The following is a 15686-nucleotide window of genomic DNA, read 5'->3' as shown; positions in this document are numbered from 1 at the left end:
AGGCAATATGTAGGCTCATAGATTTGCGCGGTGGCGGTGCGTGTAGTGAACTGGAGTGAAGCTTACGCTCTTCAGCTTCAGAGCATACTGTCAGAGTTTCTACACGTGTGCTCTATGGTTTAACTTTACACTGGGATCGTACGGTAAGTCCAATACAATCGTCCAACCAGTAAAATGTCCATATCGATAATACGAAGCTGAGGGGTAGCAGATACGAGACCCTGACTAGATGAAGATGATAGCGAACAGGAAGGACACAGCAGTGTTCCAGAGGTTCACTGAGTTGCATGTTTTACGAGTGAGACAGCGAACCGCCCCGGGAAGGCTAGGTTCATACTGTTTGCTATATAGGCAATTAATATTATATATGTACGTAATTCGTCAGCCTGTAAAGTGACTGGTAATAAGGTGTGTTATGTTATATCAATCAATATGTACTTTTAGTAAAATTGGGAGTATTTTCAATTCCTAATATAATGAAGGCCGAGAAGAGAACGAGATGGCTATGGCTCATACGAGATCTTCGTTTATTCAAAGCGGTGTTAAATCGCGATCAATGGAAGAAGGTAAAGAAGGTCTATGCCCTGCAGTGAGATAATGACGACATAATAATGAAAATGAAATGAAACTCAATGACCTTTTATCAAGTAATCAACTGATCACAGTATAGCTCGAGTGATGAAATAAAATAAACAATAATATTTTATAAGAATAATTTATTAATAATAAATACGTATTGCTTTATAATAGTTATATAAAATTGAATAAAAATATAATTTAACACGTCTGTTTATTATACAATTGTGTTCATGTTTTTAGATAAGTCTATGGACAGGAATAATAGTCATAGTATGTAAACGTATTGCTTATTTATTTTTTAACTTATTTTATGTAATTTCTTTTTGCTGTCTTACCTTGTTTCATCGTGTATAAAGCTATATAGGTATGTAAATCATTGGTCCCGGATATTTTGGGAGAAATTTTAAAAGGGCAAATTGTGAACAGTGGAAATTGAAAATGGGCTAGCACGATTGAGCGCGACTTGCGAGAGAGCGACATAAAGAGCGAAATTTCTATGTGAGAACAATGCGATCGTCAGCACGTATTTTTATATGTGTGGAAGATGGAAACATATACGTTCCTCTCCGTTGTGGTCATCTCTGGGATTATTTTTTATTATCCGAAACCTTTGGACATCCAAAAATGAAGAAGTTTCGCCACCCACAAAAACCTACTTATGTTGTTTTTGGCGGATTACAAATAAAATTTTCAAATATCGCAGTATAAAAGTTGTGTGTTTTAGTTAAAGGAATCGAGTTAAGAGGTTATTTTAAGAACTTATGAAATAATATGTTCTTAACTTAATTATTTATTATTTTCATACTGGGCCATGAAGAAATCGCCCGCGACTGGAGGCACTTGGAGATTGGACTTTCTGGCGAACTTTGCAATGCTGAAATTGGCGCGTTTGCTTGGGTTCCTGAAAACGAAGTAGTATATTTGTGAAATTATGTGTAATAAGATGATCTCAGTGGTGATTTAGAGAGATGCTATATGATGCTTAATGAATAAATAAAACTAATTTACACCTCACTAGCTCGGAAAGGCTTTCTTTCTCATTAGAAATCTGCGCGCAAAAGCGTTTTTTGCACGCTAGCGTGGAAAAGATTTTTAAATTCGAACTTGACGATGGACTGTGGCGTGGTCTTGGGGTCGTATTCTAGAACTCTACTCAATACTCAAATCAGGATTTGAGTGTTGCAGTGAGCACTGAAAATCATACTCAAGCCCTTGCCATTAGGGACGTATTTCCAGTACTTGAAGTCATACTCAAGTCTGCTCAAGTCCTGACTTGAGCATTGAGTAGAGTTCTGGAATACGACCCTTAGACTATTGGTTTCCATCCTCTAAGGGTGCGGTGCACCAAACTTTTCCTTTCGATGAAAAAAAAGATAATGACACGTTCAACTACGCGATTTGTCGTATATCACTTATTTATGTAATATAAATCCGTTGGTATACTTCATTATATTAAATTGACAATGTCAATCATAATAAGTACTTGTAACCATATAGTTTAGTCAACCATATAGTCAACCGTGACCATGGGACCTGTAAAGGGCCCGAAACGTCGGTTTGTTTGAAAAAACAAATATACGCGATTTAAATCCGGAAAAATAGTTTCATTCCTACATATAGTTTAGATTAAATTATTTTCATTCGTGAAAGAACTAAAATAATTTCAATAATCACTTAATCACACAAAATAAAAGTACAAGCAAGAATTAAAATTAATGAGGTGTAAATTCAGAACGCATCCGAAGATTAACGTTTTCTTTTAATTAAAAAAAAACTGATGTCTTAAAGTTCAACTGTTTTTCTTTCATCTAACATTTTGGTCGCACTATAGTGCGGTGAATAGTTGTGTGTTTGGCTCGGCAGCAAAGTTGTTTTGCGTCTCGTGCCTTGAAACCCTCGCTATGCTCAAGATTCTATTTTTCAAATTCAATCTTAGGGTTGTATTCCAGAACTCTACTCAATGCTTAAGTCAGGACTTGAGTATGATTCAAAGCACTCGAAATCATACTCAAGTCCCTGCCATTAGGGTCGTATTTCCAGTGCTTGTGGTGCCAGTGCAATCCTGTGAGCATTGAACAGAGTTCTAGAATACGACCCTTAGAATCCTTCGCTTGCTCAGGGTTCAATACAAGCACTCGCGTCAAACAACTTTGCAGCCTTGCATAACAAATAACTATTATAAGTCCCGAATTTCTAAAATCAAATAAATGTATTTTCTTTTTATTTCGACGTAATTTTTTTTAAATTGATTTTTGATTTTCATACATTCTCTAAAAATTACGCAAGTATCACTTACGTATCATCCAAATACAATTCATTGAAGTTGATTCTGCCAGGTTGTTTGTATACCAGTATTACATAACGATGTAGACCAGTGTTTTTGGGCGGGGACGGCCCGTTGTAGTTGGCGATGACATCAGCTGCGGCCACATTGTCCCCGGGAATGTTTATAACTAACCAGTGGAGCCATTCGCGATAGATCGGGGTTACTCTTGATGGAGCATCAGGATCTGAAAGCATGTTAATAGCAGAGAATATAGAAAAAACTAAACAATTACATATGCAATTTAACTATATTTTACGAAATTTACTTTATGGTTAGGCGCAGAATGCCAAAATACGGTACAGTACGCACACATAGGAGAATTTCGACAACTCGATAACTTGACCCGTAGCTCAGTTGGTAAGATCAATACTATGGTACAATATGGTCGTGGGTTCAAGTCCCATGTGGTCGTAGAAAATTTTTCTGTGTGTTCCATCTTTATAGTAATAATCATAACTTCATGAATTCAAATTTTGCAATATTTTTAGTATTTGGAAATTATTTATATCATATCCAATACACCATAGCTGTGTGCGTTATTGCCGTTTGCAACGGGTTTTATTATCTATCGAAGAATAACTAATATTAAAGAAACGCCTTTTGCAAAATTCGTAATTATTGTTTTGAGAAGATTTTTCTGACTTATCATTGTATTTATATCGCACTGTTAATACAAAAGTGCATTAACTCAAAAAGTATTGTGTGTAATGTATTTTCTCAGAAAAGATGAAAAACTAATTACTCAGTTCCCGTGAAAGATCATTAAAATTTATGTATAGGTTATAATTTATTATTAGACACTTGAACAATTTTCTACTTGCCAAATATATTTAAAAATAAAATGGAAAAAAAATATTTCACATTTTTTAATAAGGACCATTTTGGCCAGAACTAGATCACATAAAGTGGGAGTTAAGTAGATATCTTTTAATTATTACCTACAATATTCTAACGACGGTTCTATGGACGTGTAGAGAATCAAATTTTACGTTCAGTAATGATATGTAAGTTGTCTGAAATTAATTCTTTGATTTCATTTATTTCATAATGATTTGATGATGCCTACAAGTCTTGAGACCGAAAGAGGTAACCGTTATACATAAGTAACTTAAATATCGCATTCAGGTGTGCAGTATCTGCCGAGATTAAAAAGTTATCGGTTTTTGAACAGACTAATTGGATATCGGTATTTAATATGACCGTAACCGCTGTCATACGTTAAATTTTGATTTATATTGTTGATGCAACAACTTTTTTTCTCGGTATAGAAATTATAAAATATTTTGAAATGGCGTCTTTGTTTTATTCATTCAGAGTACTCCACATATAAAACACTAAATATTCAATAAATATTGAACATAATAAATAGCTAAGACAATGAATACCGTCAATTACGCTTCAGTTTAAAGCGCTTTTAATTTTTAGTTTTTAATTTTGAATATAAACCCTTTTTTTGAGACGCGCGTAAACTATTGGTAGTTTCTTCTCTTTTACGCAAGCGAAGGTTGGCAGTGATAGCTGAGACGTTGCAAGATGGATGCTATGTTGCCCGCACTGCACTTAGCTGGCTAATTCATTTCATAAATTATAATATAGTAGGCGTGGCAAATAACATCGATGGCTCAAGGTCATCGACGCTTTTCAGTTTTCAGACGCGTTTCAGGTCGTCGAAGCTTTCTTAACTTAGAAAGTTAGTAGACATACCGAGCCGGCAGCCTCCGGAAGCTTCGGCAGGTTAACGTTACGACTGATCTGAACAGTGGCTCAGGATACTACAGAACCATTGTATGCTTGCATATATAGATGCCGAAGCTAAGGATCCCCTGCCATACCATCCCGCCAATGGGCATCGGGCCTTAAGGTCTAAACTACCTCAGCTCGAATTAATCTTTTTCCACGACTGATCTGAACAGACTCAGGCTTAGGATACTATAGAAACACTGTACGCTTGCATATAGAGATGCTAAAGCGAAAGATCCCCTGCCATCTATCCCGCCAATGGGCGTCGGGCTTTAAGGTCTATACTACCTCAACTCGAATACAAATTTTTCTGACGACACTGGCTTTATTTCAGAACGAATTTCGTATATTCGTAGTAATACGGGTTCGTAGTTCAATTGATATAAAAAAAACCATTCGTATATATTCGTATTCGTATTCGTATTAGTACCTATTGAATGCAGCGGTTTTCTTGTAAAATTTCGAGATCAGTTTGTATTGTTTTTGTATCCTGAAAATTTTAAGGAATCATGTTTTCACCGTATAGTAATCAATGTATATCCTCAATTGTACTATATATTTTTTCCAAAGTGATTCATTCAACACTTTCAATATTATGCGGAATTAACCAAAGCCATTTGAGATACTATAGACTCTTAACAAGTTTGTGTGGAAAAGGTAAATCAAGACTCTTTCTACGGTTGACCAAAAAAGTCAATTTATAATGGTTATTACGATTGATACTGATTATAGAAATTATTAAACAATAAAGATGTTACAGTGACATTTCCCGTAAATATTGAGGCCGCAATATTATTTCGATATCGATAAAATATCTAACGCCTATAGTTCGATTTCACATAATTGGTTTATTATAATTTCAGTTCAGTAATAACTACTTCTTAATTGAAACTTGATTGAAGAACACTGTATAATTGGACAGTGATTGATTTGCAATGCAAGCAAACAAGATATTTTCAATTAAAAATATATAATTTTAAGTTAAATATAGACGGAGAGTTTATTTGTTTAAATTTAACATCCGTGCAGGGTGCAACGAAAAAGTGCCACTACATTTCAGCTGTAGTAAAAATTATATTGACAAAAAATACCGCAAAAAATAGTATTTATTACTCCTATCCTATTACGTACTCCATTTGTTTTTATTTATTATTGATTTTTGGCATTATGGCCAAAAATTAAGAAACTAAAACTAATGTCACATAAACTAAACGACAAAATTTAAGAGCGATTACACACGGAGATTTTTCGCGAAACAATCACGCGATTGTGAAACGCGTGAATGAATCGGCGACTCTGGCCGTTGCATCGATGATTATGTTGAATCATTAAAAACATTGCATCGCGACTGTACCGAATTTGCACTGTTTAAGTAGTGCGTGTGTGTAAAAGTAGACGATCAGCGACTGAATCGCTACAGATGCGCTGCTAAAACGTTTATAACACTACCCGATTTCAAGGGAAACTTAAGGAGGCGTGATCAGAGTTAGGGAGTGCTTGAAATCATACTCAAGTCTGCTCAAATCCTGACTTGAGCATTGAGTAGAGTTCTGGAATACGACCCTTAGAATCTCTTATTAGGACAGATTACATATAAGTTAATGAGAGCGGAGCCCTATATAGGGACCACGCTCACCATTGACGTAGGCACCCTTGAAATCGGTTAGTGTAATAAAAGTTTAAGTGCCATTTTCCACTAAACGCGCGTCTCTGTTTTACTTCAGAGTCGCGACCAATGGGTATAGTTACTTATTTGAATAATAAAGTCCAGCCAGCCGCTCGCAACTAGCCACTTAGGTGAAAAATGCGTGTTGAAGTCGCTATGTGTAACCGGTCTAAGTAACCAACCTGACTAAACAACAACAAAAATATTATTGACATATAATAACGATAAATTTGTATAAAGGCACCAACCATTGATATCTCTATTTTTTGCACGCTAAGTGTTTATAATAATAATAATAACGCACACACTCAACATAGCCCCGCACTAGGGAAACCCTGTGTCGCGGGTGCCATGGACACACACATAGACAACCACAAATTACACCCAAACTCACGAGAGAAATAAATGTAGGTCATACAAATATTTCGCCCGGCCCGGGAATCGAACCTGGGACCTCTGCGTGGCAGTCCGGCATGGTAACCGTTCGGCCACAGAGGCAGTTCAGTTTATGTTTTTAGAGTAGTGCAATTACCACCTATAACTTTGTTGCACTTTGTATGTGTATATATTAACATGTTGCATGTAACATATTGCATGTTAAGGATAAAAATAATCACAATTAACCTATATACATTTATAAATATTCATATAGATTATTTGGCACGGAATAATTAATACTATGTTTATTAGACACAGTTGTAAATACTTAATCTACTTATTGGTTTTAACAACAGGTCCAATCACTCCTCATAAAGAAACATTTAACGAGAAACAAATTACAATGGCTTATTTAGAATGGAGCGGTAAATAGTTATTCGCGAAATTTTAATATTATTTTAGATTTAAGATCTTTGTTAATGGCTTATTGGTAATGGCTGCCAAGTAAAATTGGTAGCCTTGATAGCCCAATGGTGTTACCTACCGCCTCGTGATGAAACCTGCACATCAAAGAAAGTTCACAACGTTCATTTTTTGTAGCACCCTATATTTGCTTTTCTATTGACCCTAGGTTTATGAACTGCCATTGTGCCATTGTATAATAGTGTAGTAAAAGCTATCGAAGTACCGTTTCGCTTGATGTTACTGACCGATTTATTGGCTACACTACATATAAAATGCAGGTTAACATTGGAATGTTTAGATTTAAATGGAAAGTTTGGAAACTAATCTCGATAACTACCACACCTCATAAGAAGGCTCAGAATAGAAGGCAGGTTATTTATTTTTCTCATTTCGACTGTACTTTTTTGTATGCATTTTACGCGATAACTTACAATTTCTGAACCGATTTTGATGATTCTTTTTTTTTGTTTTTTTTTTCCACGTACTCGTCCAAATTCCACGAACTTTTGAGGTCGGTTCTTTTTAAAAAAAAAGTTACAAATTTGTTTATGTATCCAAATAATTGTTGTGTATTTTTCAAAACCGATTTGATCGATTATTTCCTAACTTTGCTATCATTATTATGTGATAAATTAACGGACTTAGGAGTCGATACCATCTCTGCTCGAACAAAAATTTTTCCCGTACTGATCGGTTCCTTTTTTTAATCTATTGTTTAACCAGAGCTTTTATCGCTTAGCGCTATTACCAGTTTCATCGTTACAGATTATTGTGACAAAACGCATTTAGTGGAATATGTCCGATGCGCAGTCTCGTACTGGTGACCAGTAGAGGCCGGTGCAGGCTAATTTGTGTAAACTATGGTATTTTTGGCGGTTTAGCTCGTATAGTTACCAAGTCGTATACCAAGAATATTTATTAAATGGCCGACTTCGCTCCCTTATCAGCTTATTCATTTCCTAACAGATTTACATGGGATGGGATCCACTGGAATTTAATATTTTTGTCTTTTAATCGTAAGTCTAAAAATATGTTTAACATGGTATAAACTACTGGGAGTCCTTGTTTACCCGAGGTGCACAAAGCTAAATGTTGAAGCGCGCCTTTTGAGTCACTAAGAACCACACAGTTGGTGCTGTCACATGATTGTAAATATGATAAACTTTCTAGTATAGCATAAAGTTCTGCGCCCATAATTGATGAATTACTGTTTACCTTAAGACATGCTATGGTCTGTCTGTGGATCAAAAAAAGCTGCTAACGGTCGTAGACATAATTCTGATTCCATGGCTTGGATTGAACAACTTTTGATAAAACCTCATATAACTCTCATTGCCTGATTTTGAATTTTATCTAATTTATAAGTATGATATTTTGCACTATTATTAAACAAAAACGTGCAAAGTCTAGCCTACTACGAATTATTGCAATATAAAGTCTTCTTAAATGTGTTGGATGAACACCCCATGAAGATCCTGCTAGTACATTAAAAACGTTCAAGAATTTTCTAGACTTTTGGTATATTTCATTTATGTATTTGCCCCATCATAACGAGCGAACCAATGACAGGCATAAATATTGTGCACTGTTTGTGTTCTCTAAGTTTACATTATTGATATTAATGTTAACTTGCTGTTGTATTCTACCTCTAGAAAATATACATATCTTGTTCTTGGCAGGTTCTAATCCTAGTTCGTTTAGTAACATTGTTAAACTGTCAACGGCCGCTTGAAGAGAAGTTGTCATAAATTGAAAATCCTGTCCTGAAACGTACAGTACAAAGTCATATGCATATTGAGAAATGTAAACTTTCTGCATAGCATTGCAATTATCAATAGTTGCTACATTAAATAAGATCGGAGACATTGGGTCGCCCTGGGCTAGGCCATCTGCTTACGGGACTGTTATTGACGGAATCACTGCGGCTAACGCTCTCCTGCGCTCTGCTACCGCCTTCGAACGGTCGGGACACTGGCTTTATTTCAGTAATTATTTGTTTACAAACAACATTAAAGCCTTTTAAAAAACGCATATCGTATACTATACGTGTTTTATTTAATTCAGTTGATATAAAAAAAACATATTGGTATATATAAAGTACCTATTGAATCAAGCGGTTTTCTTGTAAAATTTCGAGGTAAGTTTTTTCTATCGTGAAAATTTTTAGAAATCGTGTTTTCACACCGTATATATATGTGTCTGTGTGTGTAGTCAATTTTACTATACATTTTTTCCAAACACTCACTGTTGTGCGGAATCAACCAAAGCCGTTTGAGGTTGTATCAACTATTAACGCTCCGAAGTGGACAGTTATTTCTCTTATAATATTTATAAAAACTAAACTGTAAAGAAAATACATTTCATGTGGGTGCGATATGATTCATATTACAGTATTGGTTTCTGACTGCCCACTGCAGGTGTATAAGAAGTACCGACTTCTTGTACATACCGATTTTATACAAATAGGTACCGACTTTGAATAAAAAGTGCCGATTTCGTTTAAGAAGTACTGAATTCATATAAGAATGACATCATATAGGAATACCGACTTCATAAAGAAGTACCGACTTCTTGTAAATACTGACATTATATAAGAAGTACCGACATCGTATAAGAAATACCAACTTCGTATAAGAAGTACCGACTTCTTATACACCTTTAGATACAAGACTTGGTTTATATTAAATATATTATTTTAGACATTTTAGTAATTACGGGCGCTGTATGTGTAAATTACTTAAATTATTTTTATGTGTACCTACTTATTTAGTAATTGAATGATGTTTATATTCTGTTGAAGATCAAGTTGTTTGTGCTTTACCTTAATAGTAAATTACACACACCCCAACTACAACTCTGCGTAAAAGATTTAAGGTACAATTTTCAATTAAGGATTTTTGACTGATTGAATATACTAGCGTACTTACCGACCATAGCCAACGTGTAGTAGTACTGTGGAAAAGCGTTCCATTTGACCGCAGGTGCCGTCTTCGTCTGCGACGGAGTCAGCTCGTGGCCTTTCGTTGCTACCGCACGGTTTGAATACACAACCTGGAATATTTATTTATATAGTTAAAAGAATAGTTCTGTGCACGAATTCCAAACACCAGTTTAGGTTTTTTTTTTATAGTATCAAGTGACGGGACGAGCAAGTCATGCGCCTGATAAGCGCCTGATAAGGTAAGCTACACACCTGTCCATAACAGTTGCAGTGCCACTCAGAGCTTTATTTAGCAAAGACCTAAGGGGCACTGCCACTGCACCCGTCACCCTGAGGCATAAGTCGACAAGACCCACGTGCCTGTAATTTCACCAGCACCCTTACCCTTCAAAACCGGAACACAGTAATGCTGGCATTACTGCTACTAAGTCTATATTAACTAAACGAAGTTAAGGACATTCATTAGATACGATCTAATAACTAATTTCTAGAGAGGGTCGTGGTTCGTCAAATTCCCGTTCATTTATATAACAATAAATAAATAAATAAATAACGCAAACACTCACAGTCCCGCGTGAAAACCCTGTGTCGCGTGTGTCATGGACACACAGATACACAACCACAAATTACACCCAAACTCATAATAGAAATGCATGTAAGCCATAGAAATATTTCTCCCGACCCGGGAATCGAATCCGGGACCTCTGCGTGTCAGACCAGCACGGTAACCGTTCGGCCACGAAGGCAGTTACATGCAGTATACTAATGTAGTAATGGGACCCCTCTGTTACAAGGATCGAATGTAGAATTCGTTTAATAATTTCTATGTAATTGGACATATCACCTGAAGCCATCACGCATCCTAGAGACACACGGTGTCCTTAAAGATTTTGGTACTGTAGCGTCGTAGACCCATACAGTGTCTCTAATATCCAGCTGTGCTTAATAGCTTTTTTTTATAAAACATATGTATATATTTTTAAATTTTTAAGTTTATTGGATGTCACGATGTTTTACTATCATGATATTCATTTTTTTTTTTTGCAAAATTACTCCTCTTCGACTAAATCTACTAAAGCAAAGTAAAAACAAAATTATGATTAATATATATTACGGCCATTCTCAAATTCGGTGTTCTGAGCCGAATTACCACAGACATTGCTTTTTCTCGCTTATTATAACCAATAACATTGAAATATTTAAGCTAAACTATCAATATGTCTAAATGGCATTAGAATACCGTTTTTCTTTCATCTACCATTTTCTTCGCTATAGTAAGATCAAAAGTTGTGTATTTCGCTTGGCAGCAAAGTTGTTTTACATCTCGTTGCGTGAAACCCTCGCTACGCTCAGGAATCACGAGACACGAGCGCAGCGACAGGTTCAATCCTGGCTTCCTTCGCTAGCTCAGGTTTCAATACAAGCACTCGCGTCGCGTCAAACAACAACTTTGCAGCCTTGCATAACAAATCACTATGTTCCTTGTGATTTTTTGTGTTAAGTTAATATATAAAATAGGTGTTTTCAATTATTTTTTCTCGCCTAAATTGGCGGTGAATCACGCCCATGCTTAACATCAAAGTTACTAACATATATACATAACATTATAATTTATTGTTCGCTATAAGTTATGCCCAGCAGTGAACCGTAAAGTTTTCTCCTATTGCAGCCGCATTCAACTGGTTTTATCGTCAGGAAAAAACTTTGACGTACGAGGTTAGTATATATCGATACCTCCCACGTAAGCTGTTTTAAGTGAAAACACCATTTTTTGCTTTTTAACTTAAATATATTCTATTTTTATGTGTATTATAGGTTCCATAATATCAAAGTAAAGAAATAAGTAAGTGTTATGTTTACTTTCAAACATAGAAACTATAATAAACATAAAGGATTATAATATTTAATAGATACAAAGATCGAACACTCAGAAAAAATTCCTTCGATCCGGTCAAATTCGAACCGACGTCTTCTTGCATACCGTGCCAGACGCTATACCAACTAAGCCACGGAACGAACCAACGGACCTCACGAATTTTTTTATGTGCTTGCGTCGTGTCTTTGTATTTGGTTTTTCAACGACTTTTCAGTCGTAGCGCCATCTATGAGAAATCTATGAAAGATTTATCACCCAGTTAGTACCTTTACAGCTACCAGTCCTGGCGAGAGATGTCGCTATTCACTGTATTAATTTTTTCTGAGTGTTCGATCTTTGTATTAATAATTATAACAAACTAGTGGAGTAATTTCACAAAAAATAATTGAATATCAATTCAATAAAAATTTAATTGATATAATATTTAAGTTAAAAAGCAAAAAATGTTATTTTGCCTTACAACAATTTACGTTGGAGGTATCGGTATGTTCGCGTCATAATAAGCAAGAAATTACGAAGTTTAATTTTTAACTCAAAGTTTAATTTAGTTTCTTGCTTAAACTTAGGTACAGTTTGTTTTGTCATGATCATCAACACTTTTATGCGTCCCGCTGCTAGGCACTGGTCTTCTCTTAGGTGAATTGTGGTTGTCTAACTACAAATTAGACCCGAACTCACGAAAATTAAAAATAAGCCATACAAATATCGGCCCGGGAATCGAACCCGGGACCTCTGCATGGGAGTCCAGAATGGTAACCGTTCGGCCACGAAAGCAGTTTAAAGTTTTTTGATTATTTGATGTCAAAGTTCGTTTTAGAAATCTCAGCCTAGCCAGTTTCTTTATTACTGCTATAGTGTATTTCCAGGTGCCGTACTACTTACTGTTCCAGCTAAAAAAACACACTGTTACACTGTCCACCTTATACTTACATAAGATCGAGGTTATTAAGTATGTCATTAATATTATAATTGAGAAACTTTACTTGATTACATGTTTGTTTCTCAATAACGCCGAAACAGCTTTACATAGATTTTTTATGAAAACTAGTCTATACATTTCTTAACACCTGTGTTTGCACATAAGATATATTATATATCTATTTTTCAACACTGGACTCGAACCAAGTCATGGGCAGAAGTTGTAGGTAAAAGAACGAGTAAATATGGTATCGCATGACGAAAGTATCTAATAAAATATCGTGGACTTTGCATCGATGAGAGTCATTAGACATTGTGAAAATCTCTACAGAGGGGTGGCTGCATCGGCTTTTGTTTATTTTCCGAATCTTAATTGGACGTAGTTAAACAAAAAGGATCCAATGCGCATCCAGTCACTTTCGATATATGGCAGTTTGAAGTTTAAAAGTGTTTCTCGCTCTTGTTTTATTTTCAAAACTTATAATGTCATGTAACTCCAGAGATATTTATTTATGTATGTATTTATGATGTAAGAGGTTAGATTTTATGAACTGTTTGGTACATATAACAAAATTTTTGATAATTTTGTGTATTGGATCCGTTTTGCTTAACTAAATTCAATTGAGACTATCAGCAAAATAGCGATATAATTCACATTTTTTTTTCTACAACTTTACTTTATCTGATAGTAAAGTGCATAATTATTGTCACATTTAAAGTAAATACAGTCAACTTGAGTAACTTTAAATATTTTTTTATAATACCAAGTGACGGGACGAACAAGTCGTAAGCCTGGTGGTAAGAGACTCGCCTGTCCACAACAGCTGCAGTGCCACTCAGAGCTTTAAATCAGAAAGATCTAAGGGTTACTTACTGCCACTGCGCCTGACACCCTGAGACATAAATGAACAAGTCCCATGTGCCTGTAATTTCACCAACACCCTTACCCTACAGGAATGCAGTACCTAATGAGAGCATTACTGCTTGGCGGCAGAAATTGGTAAGGTGGCAGTACTTCCCTGGACGAACTCGTTCACATGGAGCTCTTCTGCGACTTAAGAGGTCGTCGATAATTAATTTAATTCTATTTTTCTACATTTATAGTTTAATATAAGTATGTGTCACAAAAACAATTTTTTATCGGATGTAGGTACGATGTATATACCCATAAACATTTGCAAGAGGAGGTACATAAACAAGGAAGTGTTAGAAAATAAGCAAAACAAGTAGTAAGGTAGAAATATTTAGGTAAACAACATAAAGAGAAAGTTGCTTGCTCACCGAAGCCATGGTATCGGGCCATCTCTCTATTACGTCAGGAACAACATTATGACTTTTAAAGTAATATTCAGGCAACTCCCCGCAAACTATATTACATACAGCCAATATTAAAACGCTAACTTTAAATTTTATTCCCATTGTTATAAACAATATATCTCGGAACTTTTGAAATGCAATACACTAGTGCTATGCCGTTCAAAGTTGAATCACGACTGGGCATAGCAAAACTTAGCATGAGATCGTAGACAAGTTTGAAAACAGTTAGTTATATTTTAATATACATTCGATATGTTGATTAAACATTGAAGAACTGAACAATGCGTTTTTGCTTCGACATTAACCTTCTTATTATATATCGAGTGTTATGTACCTACCTAATTATTATTCATGATGTTTAATTATTAGGCACTACAAAGACTGCATACGTAGATATAAAAAAGCTGAGTATTTGTTGCCTGTGGCGTCTCGTACTGAATACATATTCAAGAATCTATTTGCTACCTTTTCTAAATAATTGCTATCTGTGATATATTATATTAATATCAGGATAGCTGGTAGCCACTTTGTTAGCATGAAGGGCACAGATTTACCAGAAGATTACCAATAATTGTTATCAGCTTTAATATCTACATTGATAAAAAAAATAATAGATTGAAAATTTTACGATGAAGTGCCTGATCAAATTACAATAGCAACGGTTTTTAATACTACATGGTCATATATAATCGGCAGGCGTTGACAATAGGAAATTTCCTGAAAGCACAGTTAACTTTTTAAAATTCCAAAACAATGCAGTCTTATTTCAAAAGTCTTTGTTATTTTATACTTTTATTTAGGGTCTAATTCATTTGAAAATAAAATATTTTCCAGCTGTCATTTTTTCATTCGTTTTCTTTTCCTATTAATACAAGTTTGTCGCTGTCGTGTAGTTATAAGTGATTAGAAATAGAAACAGAAATAGAAACCATTTATTGTAACGCCACATTATAAAAAAAAACACAAAAACAAAGACTAATATAACTAGAACAGAAATAACATAAAAAACAGCGTAAAAGCAACTTACTATACTGACATGTGTGCGGCTGTGGCGTGTACAAAAGGATTCCATTCAGCTAAAGTCACAACGAAGGCTAGGTTGTGACGCTGGTTTTCAATGGGCCCTAGCCGAGTGAGTGAGAGTGATGGACGTATGCGTCCCGAAACACAAAATAAAATAAAATAAGCTACGTAAATACTTATGTATCGTGTTATTGCAGTGTGTACTCTTATATTGAATAAATACTTACATAATCTTTCCAATGTATACATACAGTTATAAGTGTGTGTAGTGTGAAAACTAATTAATAAAACCGCGGACTGCCACGCAGACGTCTCAGGTTCGATTCCCGGGCCGAGAGAAATATTTGTATGGCCTACATTTATTTGTCACGTGAGTTTGGGTGTAATTTGTGGTTGTCTAAGTGTGTGTCCATGGCACCGGCGACACAGGGTACTGCCCTAGTGCGGAGCAATGTTG

General features: G+C 35.3%; 1 protein-coding gene across 1 annotated transcript; it reads right to left on the bottom strand.

Moving 5' to 3' along the window:
* Window positions 1-815: 815 nt before the first annotated feature.
* LOC113240133 (protein D2-like) lies at window positions 816-14318 on the bottom strand. Its single transcript, XM_026477360.1, has 4 exons — window positions 14171-14318; window positions 10082-10205; window positions 2876-3089; window positions 816-1480 (listed from the first exon to the last, which is right to left on the bottom strand). The coding sequence occupies exons 1-4, from the start codon at window positions 14306-14308 to the stop codon at window positions 1366-1368; spliced, it is 591 nt and encodes a 196-aa protein (XP_026333145.1). The 5' UTR covers window positions 14309-14318; the 3' UTR covers window positions 816-1365.
* Between the last annotated feature and the right edge of the window lie 1368 nt (window positions 14319-15686).

This window comes from Hyposmocoma kahamanoa, unplaced genomic scaffold (assembly GCF_003589595.1).
Source record: "Hyposmocoma kahamanoa isolate Upper Pololo Valley unplaced genomic scaffold, ASM358959v1 120, whole genome shotgun sequence".
NCBI classification, from domain to species: Eukaryota; Metazoa; Arthropoda; class Insecta; order Lepidoptera; family Cosmopterigidae; genus Hyposmocoma; species Hyposmocoma kahamanoa.
This window is presented reverse-complemented; position numbering and strand designations above follow the sequence as displayed.

Excerpts from the sequence above, each read along its gene's own strand:
- LOC113240133 (XM_026477360.1), bottom strand. The coding sequence starts at position 14,308 with ATGGGAATAAAATTTAAAGTTAGCGTTTTAATATTGGCTGTATGTAAT. Across the intron at positions 10,206-14,170 it reads GGCCCGATACCATGGCTTCG|GTTGTGTATTCAAACCGTGC; the intron begins GTGAGCAAGCAA and ends TAAATATTCCAG. Across the intron at positions 3,090-10,081 it reads CTACACGTTGGCTATGGTCG|ATCCTGATGCTCCATCAAGA; the intron begins GTAAGTACGCTA and ends ACATGCTTTCAG.